The sequence below is a fragment of the Oryzias latipes genome, chromosome 13 (genome assembly GCF_002234675.1).
Source record: "Oryzias latipes chromosome 13, ASM223467v1".
In the NCBI taxonomy this organism is placed as follows: Eukaryota; Metazoa; Chordata; class Actinopteri; order Beloniformes; family Adrianichthyidae; genus Oryzias; species Oryzias latipes.
In genome coordinates this window covers 27,485,285-27,500,344 of record NC_019871.2, presented here as the reverse complement: position 1 = coordinate 27,500,344, position 15,060 = coordinate 27,485,285, and the positions used below count along the sequence as shown (strand labels likewise).

The window sequence follows — 15,060 nt, the reverse complement described above, 5'->3', positions numbered from 1 at the left end:
GGGCTAGGGCTTTATTGACTTGTACATGTGGTCTGCCCTCAAGCACAGATCAAAGGCTAGTCTGTTCTTGCATTTCTTAGTACTCATACATCTCTATTTTTTAAAGAAGACAAAAGAAATCAATATCATGTACGGATTAAACAAATTTTGCTTCAATCACAATCAATTTATGTGGAATATTCATCTTTGCCTTTTCCAGTGAAGTGCAGTATGGGTGATTTGGGTTTTTCTGTGGAGCAGAGGAAGGTGATTGTTCCAGTCGCATTGTTTTTTTTAAACTATTTTGCATATGATGTTCTGGTGAAGCTATTGAATATGCTTGTCTTTCAGTTTTTTTTAGGGTGTACCCAAGTTAGATATTTTGTTTGTTTGTTAAATATTCGTTTAAGACCATGTTCTAATGGTAAAGAAAGCAGAAATGAGTTGGAACATTTTGAGGTTCAGGTCTGTAATGCTGTGCACGGGTGTGCACACATGCATTCTTGGAAATTCAGGGCTTATGCACACTTGTTTATAAAATATTTTTTATGGACCCATGTTTTTTCCACCCTCTCTCTGGATAATGACAAACCTTGCAACTACTGCTAGACTTAAGTGTTACCTGTGGCAACTGGAACACTGTGATGACACCAGTTCTGGAAATGCTGGTCAACTCTCTTCCGCTCTGCATGTTTGTGTTTTCCAAAGAACACTGATGAAGACGCAATGAGGAAGTGAGCATAGGGGGAAATGTGGAAGTAGTATATAATATTTTTGTGTTGTTACTCTTTAGCGGTGAAATCAGGCGTGCCAAACTGTTATCTTTGTCAGTACGGCTGATTAGAAGACAGTAAATGTCAATAACGTTGGCGACATAATTGAAGACCTTGTCTGCTCCAGGAACTATTGATGCCCGTAAAGTACATGTAGAATTATGTTTTATTTAACTTTTTATCACTAGGGATGTTGCAGGCGGCACCTAAATAACATGCACTATGACTAGGGCACAATATAAGGATAAATTGTGAGGTACAATAAAAGTGATTCATATTGCGATGACGATATGACTTGCGAAACGTGAGTAAATAGCAAAACAAAAACGGCAAATACATTATTTTCATGACACCGCAACAGTTTTATTTAAATAAAAGTTGATATAACCTACATTATACACTCAAAATGTGTTGGAGGCTAACATAAAAGGGGGTACTACCATTGGATTGGTCAACGATGGGAAGGGCTCTGTCTAATTGGGCACTAACATAAAGAGGCTCTGTTTAATTCTTTAAATACATCAAACTGCCCTGTAGCTTTTTAGACCTTTATGCAATCAATGCGAATCAGTTAAAAGGTTTAGGTAGTTGACAGACTTTCAAGTCTGGAGCTAAAGCTCTGGTGTGAATGTCGTTTTAGAATTTGTGGAGAGTGGAATCCACAAGTTTGAATACTCTGCTCTCTTTTGTCCATTTATTGTCTTCTGATATAGGCGTCATCCAATTCTTCTAACTTACTAATCAAATCAGTGGGCTGATTTTCCTTTAAAGCAGATTCTACCAATATTTCTAACTACAAACTGGTTCTTTCATCTAAATTTTGGCAATGTAAATGTAAGAGCTAATACATTTTATGAAAGTCTCAGATTTCTTCAATTAAAATGAATAGTTGGCTAAATCCAGGTATTCGTAACTCGATTATTGGTTCAGCTATGACAGTTTGGATACAAATTTAGATCTATGACTGAATTTATTATAATTCAGTCATGAAGAGAACCAGATGGGGGGGGGGGGGGGGGGGGTCAGAACCAAAACTCATTAGATTTGGTATGTTTGCATTGAACTCCAGCTCAGACGCTCACAGCAGGTCGACCGACTCCTTCCCATATGTGCGTTTCTGACACGATGGCAAACTCTTCTGGCCTTTAGCGCAATCCCAGTTTGGAGCCAGCTTTATATTTAGCCCACTCTCCTCTCTGCAGACTGACTAATATGGAGAGGGGCTGAAGGAGGGGGTCACCCTGGTCATCTGCCCACAGTGAAGACTGGTCCTTACATAGTGATGATTGTGTCTGTCATGATGCCCGCTCTTTTCAGTTCAAAAACCGGATTGTGTTCTTGTGGAAAGACCAGCCTCCCACCTGACACCCCCCCCCCCCCATCTGCCACAGTCCAACCCCTCCCTCTCACACTGTATCAATAGGACTTAAAGTGAACTTGTTGCCCTATTTTGCTTCTTCCAGCTTGTTTCATCGTTCTATTTGTTTGCTTTATTTTCAGATAGTTGTTTTTATTAAGCTGTCCTCACTTTTTTCTTTTTATTATCTTCAGCTGTATTCATTTTGAAGATATTTAGCTCGTTTTTACAATGATTAGTAATCATTAGTACTGCTTTTATCATACTTCCTAAACCAGCTATATTTGACTTAATTTATAATTCAACATTTTATATTCATAAAATGCATGAAGGTTACACAAAATCTGACTTATTGCCTTTTTATAGCATGTGGAGAAATTCTGTGTCAGAATAACTGAATTTGTGAATCCTCAGCTGTTTTAGCACTTTTTCATCATGAAGAGACGTAATGACTTTATTTTGGATTGCTTAGAATTAATATTCCTTCCTGGTCTTCCCGGGGTTTGTTTCCCGTTTGGGGACCCAGCTGAGCCCGCATAATTTCCTCTGCTGGGGGGCCTGACAGCAGTCTCATCAGAGGTCTTCCAGGTAGTCCACTCTGCTGTCAGTACAGTAAGCCGTCTGTGTTCTCATGTATGCGCTCTATCAATAGCTTCAACTTTTAAAGGACTTGGTGTATTTTTAGCAGCTTTTTTTGTCTTTGGCAGCCCCCGGCCTTCTCACCGTCAGGCTCAGATTTGTGTGCGTCCTGCCTGCAGGTGTGTGCATGCACGCTCTCCATGAAGGATTTTCAGAGAGAGCGGCAGTGTTGCTTTACATGGTCACTGCGGAGGGCAGTATGTCGGGGTGAGGGGTGGAAGCAGAGGACGGCATGACACAGCAGGGGGTGGAGGAGAATGTCAGGAGCTGAAAGTGGGACGGAGCTCCGAGAAGTACAGACAAAGGCCAAACTGAGGGGAGGAGCAGGAGGAAACAGCTGGGTCCAGGGGGGGTGGATGATGGGAAATGAGGTCCGCGCAAAGCAGGGGGGGGGGGGGGGGGTTGTTTTTACTCTGATCCAGCATTTCTTTGGGAAGTCAGCTAGATGGAGGATCAGATGGAAGAGGGAAATGACAGGAAAACCATGTGACTGAGAACACCAAAGGCCTCTGCGTATAAAGATGCTCTTCATGAGCTTTTATTAGCTTTCCTGTGTGATGTGTATTTAAATTGAGTGTCCAAAACCTCAGATGTTTGCATAATCCAGAAAGATGTGCGTGGTGTCGACGTCATCCCCTTGCCAGAGGCTATGAAACTAACCTTTTGTTTAGGCCTGAACAGGTTGGCTTACGGTGAATCAGTGATTCCTCTTGTAACAGTAGTGCCAATTGTTCCATTTTGCTTTGGACACATCACTGTTGGGGTGGCATAACTTTACATTTGACCTTCTCTACCATTAGCCTTTATTATGTTTTTAAACGGAGAAGTAAAAAAATCAAAGTAGCTAAAAGTGGTTTTCTATTTAATAAAGAGTCGCATTTGGAAGAATATTAACATTTCTTTCAGTTGTGTCACCACCTGAAAGCCTTGTATTGTTGTTATTCTGTAGGATATCCGCTCGTCTCTGCTGGATTCCTAATATTGGTTGCGGTTTTTGTCTTCTGACTCATGAGTTCAGCTCCAGATAATTGTATTTTTTTATTAATCCCATATTTTCACAACTGGTTACGCAATAAGGTCTTCCAACTAGTTTTGTAAGTTGTGTGTGTGAGTCATGTAGTCGCAACGCACCTTTTTTTTTTTTTTTTTGCTATGTGGTTAAAACACTGACCTCAATTCCTTGGGTGTCCTCTACAGCCTCAGTCACACCTTCTGAGATTGAGCGTTCTAGAAAGGAACAGACCCCCCAGTTATTACTAGCCCCTTAATTGTGGAGCCCTGTTTGCTTGCCAGCTCTTATCTTTGCTGAAACATTTTGGAAAGGAGGTGGGGGTTCAGCTTCGACTTCCCTCTTGCTCCCCTGGCCTCCTCCCATGCATCCCTCCCTGCTGGCAGCTGTTGCTGTGAGTTTGTGCGTGCAGTCCAGCTGTGTGGAGGAGCAGAGAACATTGTGTTCCCAGTTCACATCCAGGCCCGGGTCGTGTTTTCAGCTCCAGTCAGCTCAAAGGAGCATTGTGACACTGACAAAGTCGCCTTGTTGTTCATGAGTGGAGGACAGTCCGTCCAAGAAAGCCACCATGAATGTGCGTTATTCAAAATCAAATCTTCAAACCCGAATCATAAGATTTTATTTTTACTGCACACGTCTCATTTCTCCTTCCCCTCTTTTCCCTCTTCAGCATCAGTGAGAGTTTCCTCACTGTGAAAGGCGCGGCCCTCTTCCTCCCCCGGGGTAAAAGCCCCGCGCCGAACTCTGGGCCTCGCAGCAGCCAGCGCAGGAACAAACACACTGGTAAAAGCATGTTGGCACGACGCACACCACACGCAACACAACATGCTTATGATAAAACAGCGTTTCTGAGGTTCAGGAGAAATGACGCAGTGTCCCCTCATTCATCATGATTCACCTTTCACAGTCGCGCTGCTATGCAGACTTTTTTCAGAACAATTTTGCATACTTTTTTATTTTTAAGGCGCACTGTGATCTACAAGCTGTAGACCTTGTCAATCAATCTCCGCCGTGTCTCCTTTAATGCTTTCAGTTTGCCAAATCTACATAGATTGTCGATTGTGATCAGAACTTTGTTTTCATTCTGTAAAACAATATATTTTTCAACAATGGTTTGAACTTTAAGAGTTTAAACAAGAAAGAAAAGTGTAAAAATGTTTTAAAAAAAAAGAATATTAAGTGTGTCATGAGGGGTTTTATGGTCTTAACATCCATAGTCCTACTTCACAATTTTCCCCCTATTACAGACTTTAGAACGTAACCCCTGAGGTACACAAGGGAACGCTGTGCGTTTGTCTTATTGAGACTCTTTTGCTCCTGTGTTGATTCTAAAATGGAGTTTGGGGATCCTTTTTATCCAGGCGACCTTCAGAAGCATCTTCAGACCATGTTCACTGTGCTGCGTCCTGAAGACAACATCCGTCTGGTGAGTGTCCCACAGGCTGCGTGTGTTCATGGTAGTTAGGCCGCAGGGTGGTGGTGCAGTCTGGGAGCTCGCCCTCTAGAGTGTCTGGTTTCAGTTCTTTGCTCAGAAACCGAAATAACTGAAACTTGGCCTGTTTTCAAAAAAAAAAGAAGAAAAAAAGAACTCCAGTTTCATCTGCACAGACACCAATAAAAACATTAATACTCCTAGAAGTACAAACTATTTTTGATATACCGCCAAAGCTGTCTGCCCTCTTCGAGAAACCACAAAATTTTTGGAAATAAAAGTGAAAGTGGCTCAGTTACAGTCGGATGCTTTGAACCCGACCAGTTTAGTGTATAAATTCTGGATATTTCCAATCCGAGGCAGCACCTTCTTGACAGCAGAAATACTTAAAGGTTTTATTTTTAAATTGAGGAAGACTTTGACTTGCTGTCTGCCTTTTCATTTCAGTCTTTGTGCTCCTGTTCCCACAGGCTGTGCGTCTGGAGAGTGCGTATCCTCAGGTAACCCGCTACATGGTGGTGGTCTCCACCAACGGCAGACAGGACACAGAGGAGAGCGTTGTGCTGGGCATCGACTTTGTCTCCTCTGATAGGTGGGTGCCGCAGGAACCCTGTTGTGCCATCAAGACGGCAGAAATCTTATTCTGGAAGCACACGTTTATTGATAGTAGTTGGGTTTTTTTTGTGTGTTTTAGCTTAAATTTGTGTTTAGTTGTGGTTGTTGGAGTGAAAATGCTATGGAGTCGCATTAATGGTCAGATGTAGAGCACATCCATATGTTTAGTCAAAGTTTCTGAGGCTAAACTCTACATGTGGGCCTCTCTTATGCCGTCTCTTTTATCATGCTCAGCCAGGCTCTGATTGTTTCTTTCTTGATGCTGCCCTCCAGCTGCTGCACGGTGGGGATGGTTCTACCTCTGTGGAGTGACACCATGATCCACTTGGACGGAGACGGGTGAGGCGGCGCTCTCCTCCACCTTCCTCTTGGGCCGGTCTTGTTTAAAGCTTTGTTGTTTACGGCCGCCGTCTCTAATCTGTCCCTGTGCTCCCCCCCCGCAGCGGCTTCAGCGTGTCCACCGTCAACAGAGTTCATGTCTTTAAGCCGGTGTCGGTCCAGGCCATGTGGTGAGCGGTGGTTTCAATCTTCAGAGAAAGTTTTAGCCTCCTTCCCTTCCCTCTTCCTGTGAATTATCTTTGAGCTCACCCTCCATTCTTCCTAATCTCACATGCCGATGCTGTGTTCACATTTCCTCATCCCTCCATTCTTCTGCCTTTCCTCTGACCCCCCCCTTACTTCCTCTGAATCCTCTGCAGTTGTGCTGCATTAGCTTATCTCGGCTGACGTTCAAAATGGATCCTGTCTGATCCAGAGAACAGCAGAGTGTGAATCTTCTCTCTCGCGGTCCCCAGGTCCGCCCTGCAGTCGCTCCACAAAGCCTGCGAGGTGGCTCGTTGCCATAACTACTACCCAGGCAGCCTGTTCCTGACCTGGGTCAGCTACTACCAGAGCAGAGTGTCCTCCAGCCAGTTCTGCATCAACGAATGGAACGCCATGCAGGATGTGGAGTCATATCGTGCCAATTCCCCCATCCTCTTCACAGACCTGTGAGTGGAAAAGAAGCATAGCCGCCGCACACTCAAGCATCTGAACAGTTTGATGGTTGTGGAGCAGGGACTTGAATCCAAAGGCTCAGTATGTCTCCGTACTGGGGCGTCAAATTCCTGCAGCATAAATGCTCTGCCCTAAATAGTTTCAATTGAAAGAAAACTCGTAAATTATCCTGCACATACTTTACACCTTTATGTTAAACAGATTCACATTAGTGGGGCTCCAAAAGCCCCACTAATGTGTGGAGCACATGAATCCGGCAGTGTTTAGATCCGGCTTCTGATTGGTTCTGTAAAAGCTTTTTTTTTTTTTTTTTGAGTGTGAACGCTGCACCTGTCAGGTGTGAACGGGCCTCAGAGGCGTTCCAGCTGCAGTGCAGGCTTACATCAAAGATTCAGAGAAAGTGCAAGGTGTTTCACTGGAGCTGCATGCACACAAGGTCAGAAATGACGGGCCGTCGCCCAACTGCTACTCCTGGGGGAAGTGTTGCCTTTCTTTGAAGCAGACCAGTGGGCTTCAGCTCGGATAAGCTGATGTCTCAGATGTTCCGGTTTAACCACAACGAGTAAGAACATGTCCAGATGTTTAGAAAACTTAAGCTTTAACTTCAAGAAATGGGAATTCTAGGGCTTCTAGATCTGTCTTTAATGTCAACCCAGCCCTTACTGCTGCTTGAGTCACATGCTTCACTATATATTTGGAGCGTCTCCTTAACACACACTCTTCTCTTCAGAGATCCTGGAGTGTCCAAAATAGCTTAGGTCTCAATTTACTTTTGGAAAAATTGAAATGCTGGAGCGAAGCGGCAAACGGACTGAAACAGGTGGCGAGCATCTCTGCACCTGATTTCTCTGAATCGAAAGAATGTGGAAGAATTGGAGTGGAGCTGGACAGAAAAAAGAGGTTTGACATCTGTCATCCCTCATAGAAACATGGCCTCTTAAGCCATTGTTAGGAGGCTTTATGAGCTTCCTTCTGTCTTCCCGTACAGTGTGGCTGCCAGAGCTTCAAGACCTGTCTGTTGACATATCAGACTGTTTCCCTGTAAACCTGATAAGAGCTTGTTTTTCTGCTTGATGAATTGTTATGACTGTAAATAGCCACCTTTTATTGGCGTTTCAAAGAAGTGTCATAAACATTATCATCGGCACGATTCCCTTTATTCTGGTGTCCGTATGAACAGTTCCTCCCATTGGGGTTTTCTTTATCCATAACTTATTACACTCACAGTTTGGATGTGTTTTATGTTGTATAGGAACCCCTGACTGATGGTAACTAACCTGCTTTTAATTTGTGATGGTAAAAGCCTTTTTACCCTCCCAACTTTAAAACTGGTTCTCCCAAGTTCAGAGCAGAACTTTTAGCATTTAGATAAACAGGCTTTTATTGTTTTTCAAGTCTATCTGTGCTCCTCTCCTGAGAGGTAATTAAAGCAGTTGTTGGTATGATCCGTGTGACGTCCAAAGGCTAAATGCGTCTCCCAGCAGTGAGGGTATAAACAAAGCCAGGCGGCACAACAGAGATTTTCTCCAGGAGGACTTTGTTGAAGATGGCAGAAAGGCCGCACACGCAGATTTTTCTGTTCTGAGAATCCTGACAAAGTGTCAATTCTCCACTTGAAAAAGGCTTTTCGTTGAGTCTACGGATAGGAATCAACAGGAGGCGAGGGTCGAGGCAGGAAGTGTGACGGGGTTGTTTTCTGTCCCTGGGGTTTGGGCCTATAGGGAGTCAGCATATTAAAGGTGTGTGTGTGTGTGTGTGTGTGTGTGTGTGTTTGTAGGCCCACAGAACGGGAACGCACAGAGAGACTCATCAGGATGCGTCTCAGAGAGATCATGATGCAGAAAGACCTGGAAAATGTCACATGCAAAGAGGTAAAGTTCTGGGCATCTCCGTTTTTTAACCCTTTACACCAGTGCAGCAGGCAGCATGCAACCGAAAGTGACCTTTGAACTCGACCGTTTTTGCTACTTTAAATGTTTCCAAAAAATTCCATCAAGTGATTTAGTTTCATTGTTTCTTAGATCCGAACAGAGCTGGAGATACAGATGGTCTGTAATCTGAGGGAGTTTAAGGAGTTCATCGACAACGAAATGATCATCATCCTGGGACAGATGGACAGCCCCACGGAAATATTTGACCACGTCTTTCTGGTAAGAATTAGGAAGGTCTGGCAACGAATCAGTTTCTGGAGGCATGGGAACCGTAGTTCGTCATTCATGATGTCGGCCTTATTCGAGAGGATCGAACTCAGGTCGCTGAATTGGAAGATTTTGCTGTGAAGTTCAGCCAAAGTTTCTCTTGTTTTGCCTTCGGCAGTTTGACCCTCAAGGTCTCACCCATTCTTATATGAGCCCGCCCACAATCACCGGAAAGGTGAAATGATTGGCTAGAATTGCACGCCAATACTAAGTAGAGAACAGGTGATTAACAAGTCCAAAATGAAGCACAGATACCCATGCTTTATGTAGTACTAGTAGTACTGCACAGGTCAATACCGGTAGTACTTCATATGCTGTACAGCAAAACTAAATATTTCCGAAATGAAGCGAGGAACATCTATGTTTTATACAGTGCTGGTAGTACCGTGTACATCGGTACCGGTACCAACTTAGTTTCTGTACCCATTCCTAGGCAACATTTATCCTTAATTGGTTGCCCCTCATTCGATGAAGTTGCACATAGATTGATCAACGCTTGTTTGGGTTGCAGGGCTCAGAGTGGAATGCCTCCAACCTGGAGGAGCTTCAGAGCAGCGGGTAAGAGAAGCAACTCAGCGTACACGTCTGATCAACAACAAGTGGAGAGATGATGCTGTGTGTTTTATCGTCATAGTTACGTGTGAGGGTATAAACGCTCCCCTCTGTTTCTCTTTATATAGAGTGCGTTACATCCTCAACGTCACCAGAGAAATAGACAACTTTTTCCCGGGAATGTTTGAGTACCACAACATCCGGGTTTATGACGAGGAGGCCACCAACCTGCTGGAGTATTGGAACGAAACGTACAAGTTCATCACTAAAGCCAAGTAAGCAACGCCGCACTCGGAGCGCACGCAAATCCCTCAGCTTTGCAGTGATGCGGTAAGAGCGTCCGTCTTTCTGCTCCGCCTTCAGGAAAGCCGGCGTGAAGGTTCTAGTCCACTGTAAGATGGGAGTGAGCCGCTCTGCCTCCACCGTGATCGCTTACGCCATGAAAGAGTACGGCTGGGATCTGGACACGGCCTTCGACTATGTGAAGGAGAGGCGCGCCGTCACCAAGCCCAACCCGTCCTTCATGAAACAGCTGGAGGAGTATCAGGGAATTCTGCTGGCAAGGTGGGCGGGGGGACACCAGTGTGTGAGTGACACTCGGCAGGGCTGTGTCACCAACCCAATTTTGTTTTTCCTTTTCTCCGCAGTAAACAAAGGCACAATAAGCTATGGCGCTCCCACTCCGACAGTGAGCTGTCAGACCGCCCAGGATCCATCTGCAAAGCTCCGTGTCCGTCTTTGGTCCGCGCCGACTCCCACAACAACAATACCTCCACATCATTGCATCACTTCCTGGGTGTGGCCGTGCTGCAAGCCCTTGGTGCTGAATCTGAAGAATCCGGCAAGTCTGATGACGCGCACATCAGCGACTCGCACACGCTCTCCGCTGGTAGCTGCGAGTCGCTGCTCCAAGGGGAGCTGCTGTCAGAGTCCGGAAAGCCCGTCGTCCTGCCCCTCCCCCGACCCCGCGCCGCCACCGTCATCCCAGAGGAAAGGCTGGACTGTTCTGCCAGCGTGGCCGTCACCGTGCCCGTTGCTCTGCCGCATCCCCCTCCGGCCCTGCTAATCCTGCCGCCGACGCCTCAACTGCAGCGAGTTCGCCGCAGTCCTCCCTCACATCTGCCCCTTTCAGGGCCCAAACGCAAACCCACAGAGCTGCTGCTGAATTTACCCAACGGCGCCGCCCCGGAGGACATTTGCTCTCTGTCTCTGGGATCCGGCGACTCGGACTCAGCATCTCCTTCCGTTTCAGACAAATCTAGTGAAACGTACACGCCCCTCAGCCCTGACAGCCCCACAACACTGCCCGCCAGCGACGACAACAACAATCTCAGCGAGCTGCACACCGGCAGTTCCTCCGAAAGCCGCGGCGAGGCGGACGGCTCGTCCAACCACAGCGCAGACAGCATCGACTTCTTTACAGCGCGGGAAAAGTTCCTGGGCCTGGCGCAAGACGGGCAGATTCAGACACCTTCAGAGCAGCTACAACAGAAAACGCCGCCATCATCTGACGGAGAGGAAGAAGCCAGTGAGGAAGACGAGCAGGGAAATGGGAAGAATCAGGTAAAGATGGCTTCTTGCTTTTACCAATCAAAGTTTTTGAAATTGGTAAAAGAAATCTGGCTATTTGAAGCGTCATATTCTGTCTAATATCGTCCTGTGACAGGAAGTAATTAACAATATATATATATATGTGCATATTTATTTTTTAAGTCAAATGAGATCCCTTCCTGTTAACTTTTTGTGTTATCAGAGAATCGTGTGACAGCAGATGTTGGTTGTTATAGATGTTAGCAGCTCTAAAATTCAGCAGAAGCATCAGTGTTTATGAGACTGACACCTAGTGGAATAGAAGAGTAACCACAGAGTTTTTTAGCCAGTTATGTGATTCTGATGTTTGTGTGTGTACTTTATGTTTTTTTTTTTTTTTTGCTTCAATCCTCAGGATGAAGTCAGCGACCATAAAATCATTGTTGACCAGTCTGCTCCCAATCACCATGACAACGGAATATCAGTCCGCCATATTGTCACAGAGATCGAAGCCATATCCAACCCCTCGACTTCCCCCCACATCACTACCTCATCCTCTTCGTCGTTATCTGTGTCATCTCAGAGCTCCCAGCTCCTGCGACTGGATCTCGTAGAGGAGGTGGAGCCTCCTAAAGCTATGCACATCATTTCATCTTCTCCGCTTGTCTCCACGGTGCCTCGCGACAGGCCGGCCGGCTCGGTGCGGCGAGCCACCGAGCAACTGGAGCAAAAGATTAAGCAGGAGCGGTCTCCGCTGCAGTCTCCCAGCGCTGAGCACGCTCCCGTCAGACTGTCCCCGAGCCCTCGAAGCCCAGAACCGCCTCCTGTCCGGTCAGCCCCACCTCCAGAGCTAAGGACTACTCGGGGAGAGACCACGGCGGTTTGTGCCGCCGCTAAATCCAAAGATGTTGTGGAGCAGACAGCATCTCACTCTGAGCTGAACCCCACCCAACGTTCACGCCCCTCCAGCCCACCATCCAGCCAAGTCCCAGGTGCTGAACCCAAAACAGTGCACACATCCAAAGAAAGCTGTGTGGGGGCGCCATCCCTGACCCCCACCAGTCCTTTAAAAGAGTCCCTACAAGATACCTCAACCCATTCCCAAAGACGAGCCTTTCAAGCTCTGCAGTGTCCCGCTGCCTCCCAGGCTGTTTCACACAAAGTATCTGTGCATGGAGTTACTCTGCAGGAATCGCACACGGATGAAAGGTCGGACTCTGGCCCACAGGGCCGCGGCGCTGGGTGTGAGGCCTTAAGCAGCCTGGCTCGCAGCACGCAGGAGTTGGAGTGCATCCAGCAGACGCTGCAGGAGCTGCAGGCCTTCCTGCACGAGGGGGTCAGTACAGAGCAAGAGCCGGAGCAGCCGCAGAGACTCCGAGACGCGATGGACACGGAACCAGAGGGTTCTAAAGGACAGAGTTCTGAAGCGAGCCCTTCAAGACACACAGGAGAAAGGCGGGGTCATGTTGAGCAGATGGCGTGGCCCAGGGCCTTGGAGCTCGAGGCTCGGATCCGCCAGGCAGGCCTCACCACCCCTTCTCTCATGAAGCGATCCGCCTCCTTAGCTAAACTGGACTTCCTTGAGCTGTCGGCTAACGACCTCAGCGACTTGGACCTGAGGCCACACGCCAGGACCCGGTCGCACCCCCAGAACTCCCACCTCGTCTCCCAGTCTCACCCCGACGACGCCTGGAAGAAGCAGAAGGTGCTGTCTCAAAGCACCGCCTCGTCCAACTGTGACACGCCCTCACCACCGCCGCCGCGCCTCTCCGCCCACGACAACTCAAAAGACGACAAAGGCGAGGCGGACGAGGCAGATGGGAGATGCAGCCCTGCATCCCGCCAGCAGGGCAGAGGTCACGCCAGACGTTCCCGCAGAGCCGCAGAGAAGAAACGAGCGGCCGCTCTCATGTACAACACTATGTAACTTCCGTGCAATGGACCGGATGCACCCGGAGCCGAGCACACGTGTGAGCGAGACGGCATGATGTGTGTGAACGGGAGACATAAATGGTGAACTCAATGTTTGCATGTAAACCACTGGATATGTGTGTGAGCTGTGGACAGGTCTGCCTGCACAGCCGTGTCCTGGAAACTGAACTGACTGACGGTGCATATCAGGCCCCCTGTTGACTCTGTCTTGTTTTTGTTTTTCATGAAAGCGTGTTTGTTTGTTCTCGTGTGACCCTCGCTGCCTCTTCAGAGTCTCCAGAACTTCAACCAGACGGGGCTTTTTTCTCAGAAAACGCACTTTACTGATTGAATGAGTTGTCTTTTATTTTGAAATGTTTCTGCGTGGGGAGGATTCTTTTGCACTGTTTTCTCAATAAACTCGTCTCTGTGGTTTTGTTTCCTACGTGCACAGACATGTCTTTATTCAGATTTTTTATTAAACCATAACAAAGATTTCATCTTGTTTCTCTTTTTTTATTTTTTTGAAACACTTTCCATAAAAGTCCATTTAAAAAAAGAAGTTACAGGAAGCTGCATATACTGCCACCTGCTGGCTAAGTTGAGTATTTTTCCGCATTTTTGTCTGCAGAGCTCTATTCAGGCTGGAGTTACTCTTTAGCGGTCAGATCTGCAGGTAAAAATCACCTTTAATTTTGTCAGATTAAGTTAATCTCCATCTGGATGATAGAAAATCAGTTTAGGTTGGTATTTTAATCAACTTTATCTAAGAGCACATCCCAGCTGCCCCTGTGGGAAAAGCCTCCAGTGGATTTCATTTCGGGCTGGCATTTTACCTACTGTTTCATGTGGGTAATTAAACCCTGGGATGTAGGGCGCTGGAAGCCCTGCTGCGACAGAAAAAGTCTTTTCTAAAGGTTTGTATGGAAACTGGAGGTTTGATCCTAACAAACAAATGCTGCATGGCATTCTTGTTTAATCTTTGTATTTGTAACATTTTGAAAAATGAGAGAGATCTGAGTTTAAAAGCTTCAACTCTGCACAAAGTTACTGGAAAAAGGAAAACCAATAATGGACAATAGTTGCTGTAAAGGACATTAAATGTCTCGGCTTCTCTTTTTTTCTCTGATGAGCATCTGATTTTCTGTCACTGGCTCTGTAGGAATTCATTTCACATACTTTCAGCCCAGCATGTGCACACACTCCAGATGGTCTACAGGTGGCCCCTCATTCACAAGATTTTGCAGCATTTTTCTTATTTTACTGTCCATATTATATTTTTTAGAATTTACAGTCTTTTTGTTCCATTTTTCCCCTCCTCATCCTCTGCTGTCAATGCAAACAGACCTGCATGACTCAGACAGAGACGCCGGGAATCCGTGTCACAGGGAAGATGGTGGAGGTTGCAAATGCTAAAATAAAAAACCTGCTCCGCTTGGGAACGCTGCCTTCTCTGTAGATGACAGGAAAAAATCTATTACTAGTACTGGGTTGGACCCCCTTGCCTTCAGAACTGCCATGATCCTTGGTGGCATAGATTTAACAAGGTACTGGAAACATTTCTCAGAGAGTTTGGTCCATATTGACATGACAGCATCATGCAGTTGCTGCAGATTTGTCGGCTGCTCATCCATGATGCCAATCTCCTGTTCAGCCACATCCAAAAGGTGATCTACTGGGTTCAGATCTGGTGACTATGGAGGCCATTTGAGTCCAGTGACTCATTTTCATGTTCAAGAAACCAGAGATGACTCCAGCTTTATGACATGGCACCTTATCCTGCTGGAAATAGCCATCAGAAGATACAAATATATAGATATTAACCCTTGTGCCATGGGGTCCAGATGACCCGATCCTTACATTGACGTGTTCTCCCTACCATGACAAAGGTGGATAAAGGTGGAAAGATTTCATGTAATCCATGGACACCAGTGAAGATCACAAATCATTGAAGAAAAAAGGTTCAGAGCACTTTCTAGTGGGTCTAGATGACCCAACTCCCAACGTTAAAGTGCCTAGGATAGCACAAGGGTTATAGACATCCCATAAATTGGACAAAACAAAACAGC

The 15,060-nt window shown here is 46.3% G+C and overlaps 1 protein-coding gene across 2 annotated transcripts in view; it reads left to right on the top strand.

Annotated features, from left to right (window-relative positions):
- The window catches only part of LOC101173727 (protein phosphatase Slingshot homolog 2), a 30,292-nt gene extending 16,869 nt beyond the window's left edge, over nucleotides 1–13,423 (top strand). For both annotated transcript variants that reach the window (XM_004075914.4, XM_011482922.3), the window contains 13 exons: nucleotides 4,428–4,540; nucleotides 5,119–5,183; nucleotides 5,660–5,781; nucleotides 6,078–6,143; nucleotides 6,248–6,313; nucleotides 6,599–6,793; nucleotides 8,578–8,671; nucleotides 8,822–8,950; nucleotides 9,510–9,556; nucleotides 9,679–9,825; nucleotides 9,914–10,114; nucleotides 10,198–11,113; nucleotides 11,496–13,423. In XM_004075914.4, the coding sequence (XP_004075962.1) occupies nucleotides 4,428–4,540; nucleotides 5,119–5,183; nucleotides 5,660–5,781; nucleotides 6,078–6,143; nucleotides 6,248–6,313; nucleotides 6,599–6,793; nucleotides 8,578–8,671; nucleotides 8,822–8,950; nucleotides 9,510–9,556; nucleotides 9,679–9,825; nucleotides 9,914–10,114; nucleotides 10,198–11,113; nucleotides 11,496–13,007 (3,673 nt within the window). In that variant the 3' untranslated portion in view covers nucleotides 13,008–13,423. The remainder of the gene's footprint in view (nucleotides 1–4,427; nucleotides 4,541–5,118; nucleotides 5,184–5,659; nucleotides 5,782–6,077; nucleotides 6,144–6,247; nucleotides 6,314–6,598; nucleotides 6,794–8,577; nucleotides 8,672–8,821; nucleotides 8,951–9,509; nucleotides 9,557–9,678; nucleotides 9,826–9,913; nucleotides 10,115–10,197; nucleotides 11,114–11,495) is intronic.
- Nucleotides 13,424–15,060: the final 1,637 nt, after the last annotated feature.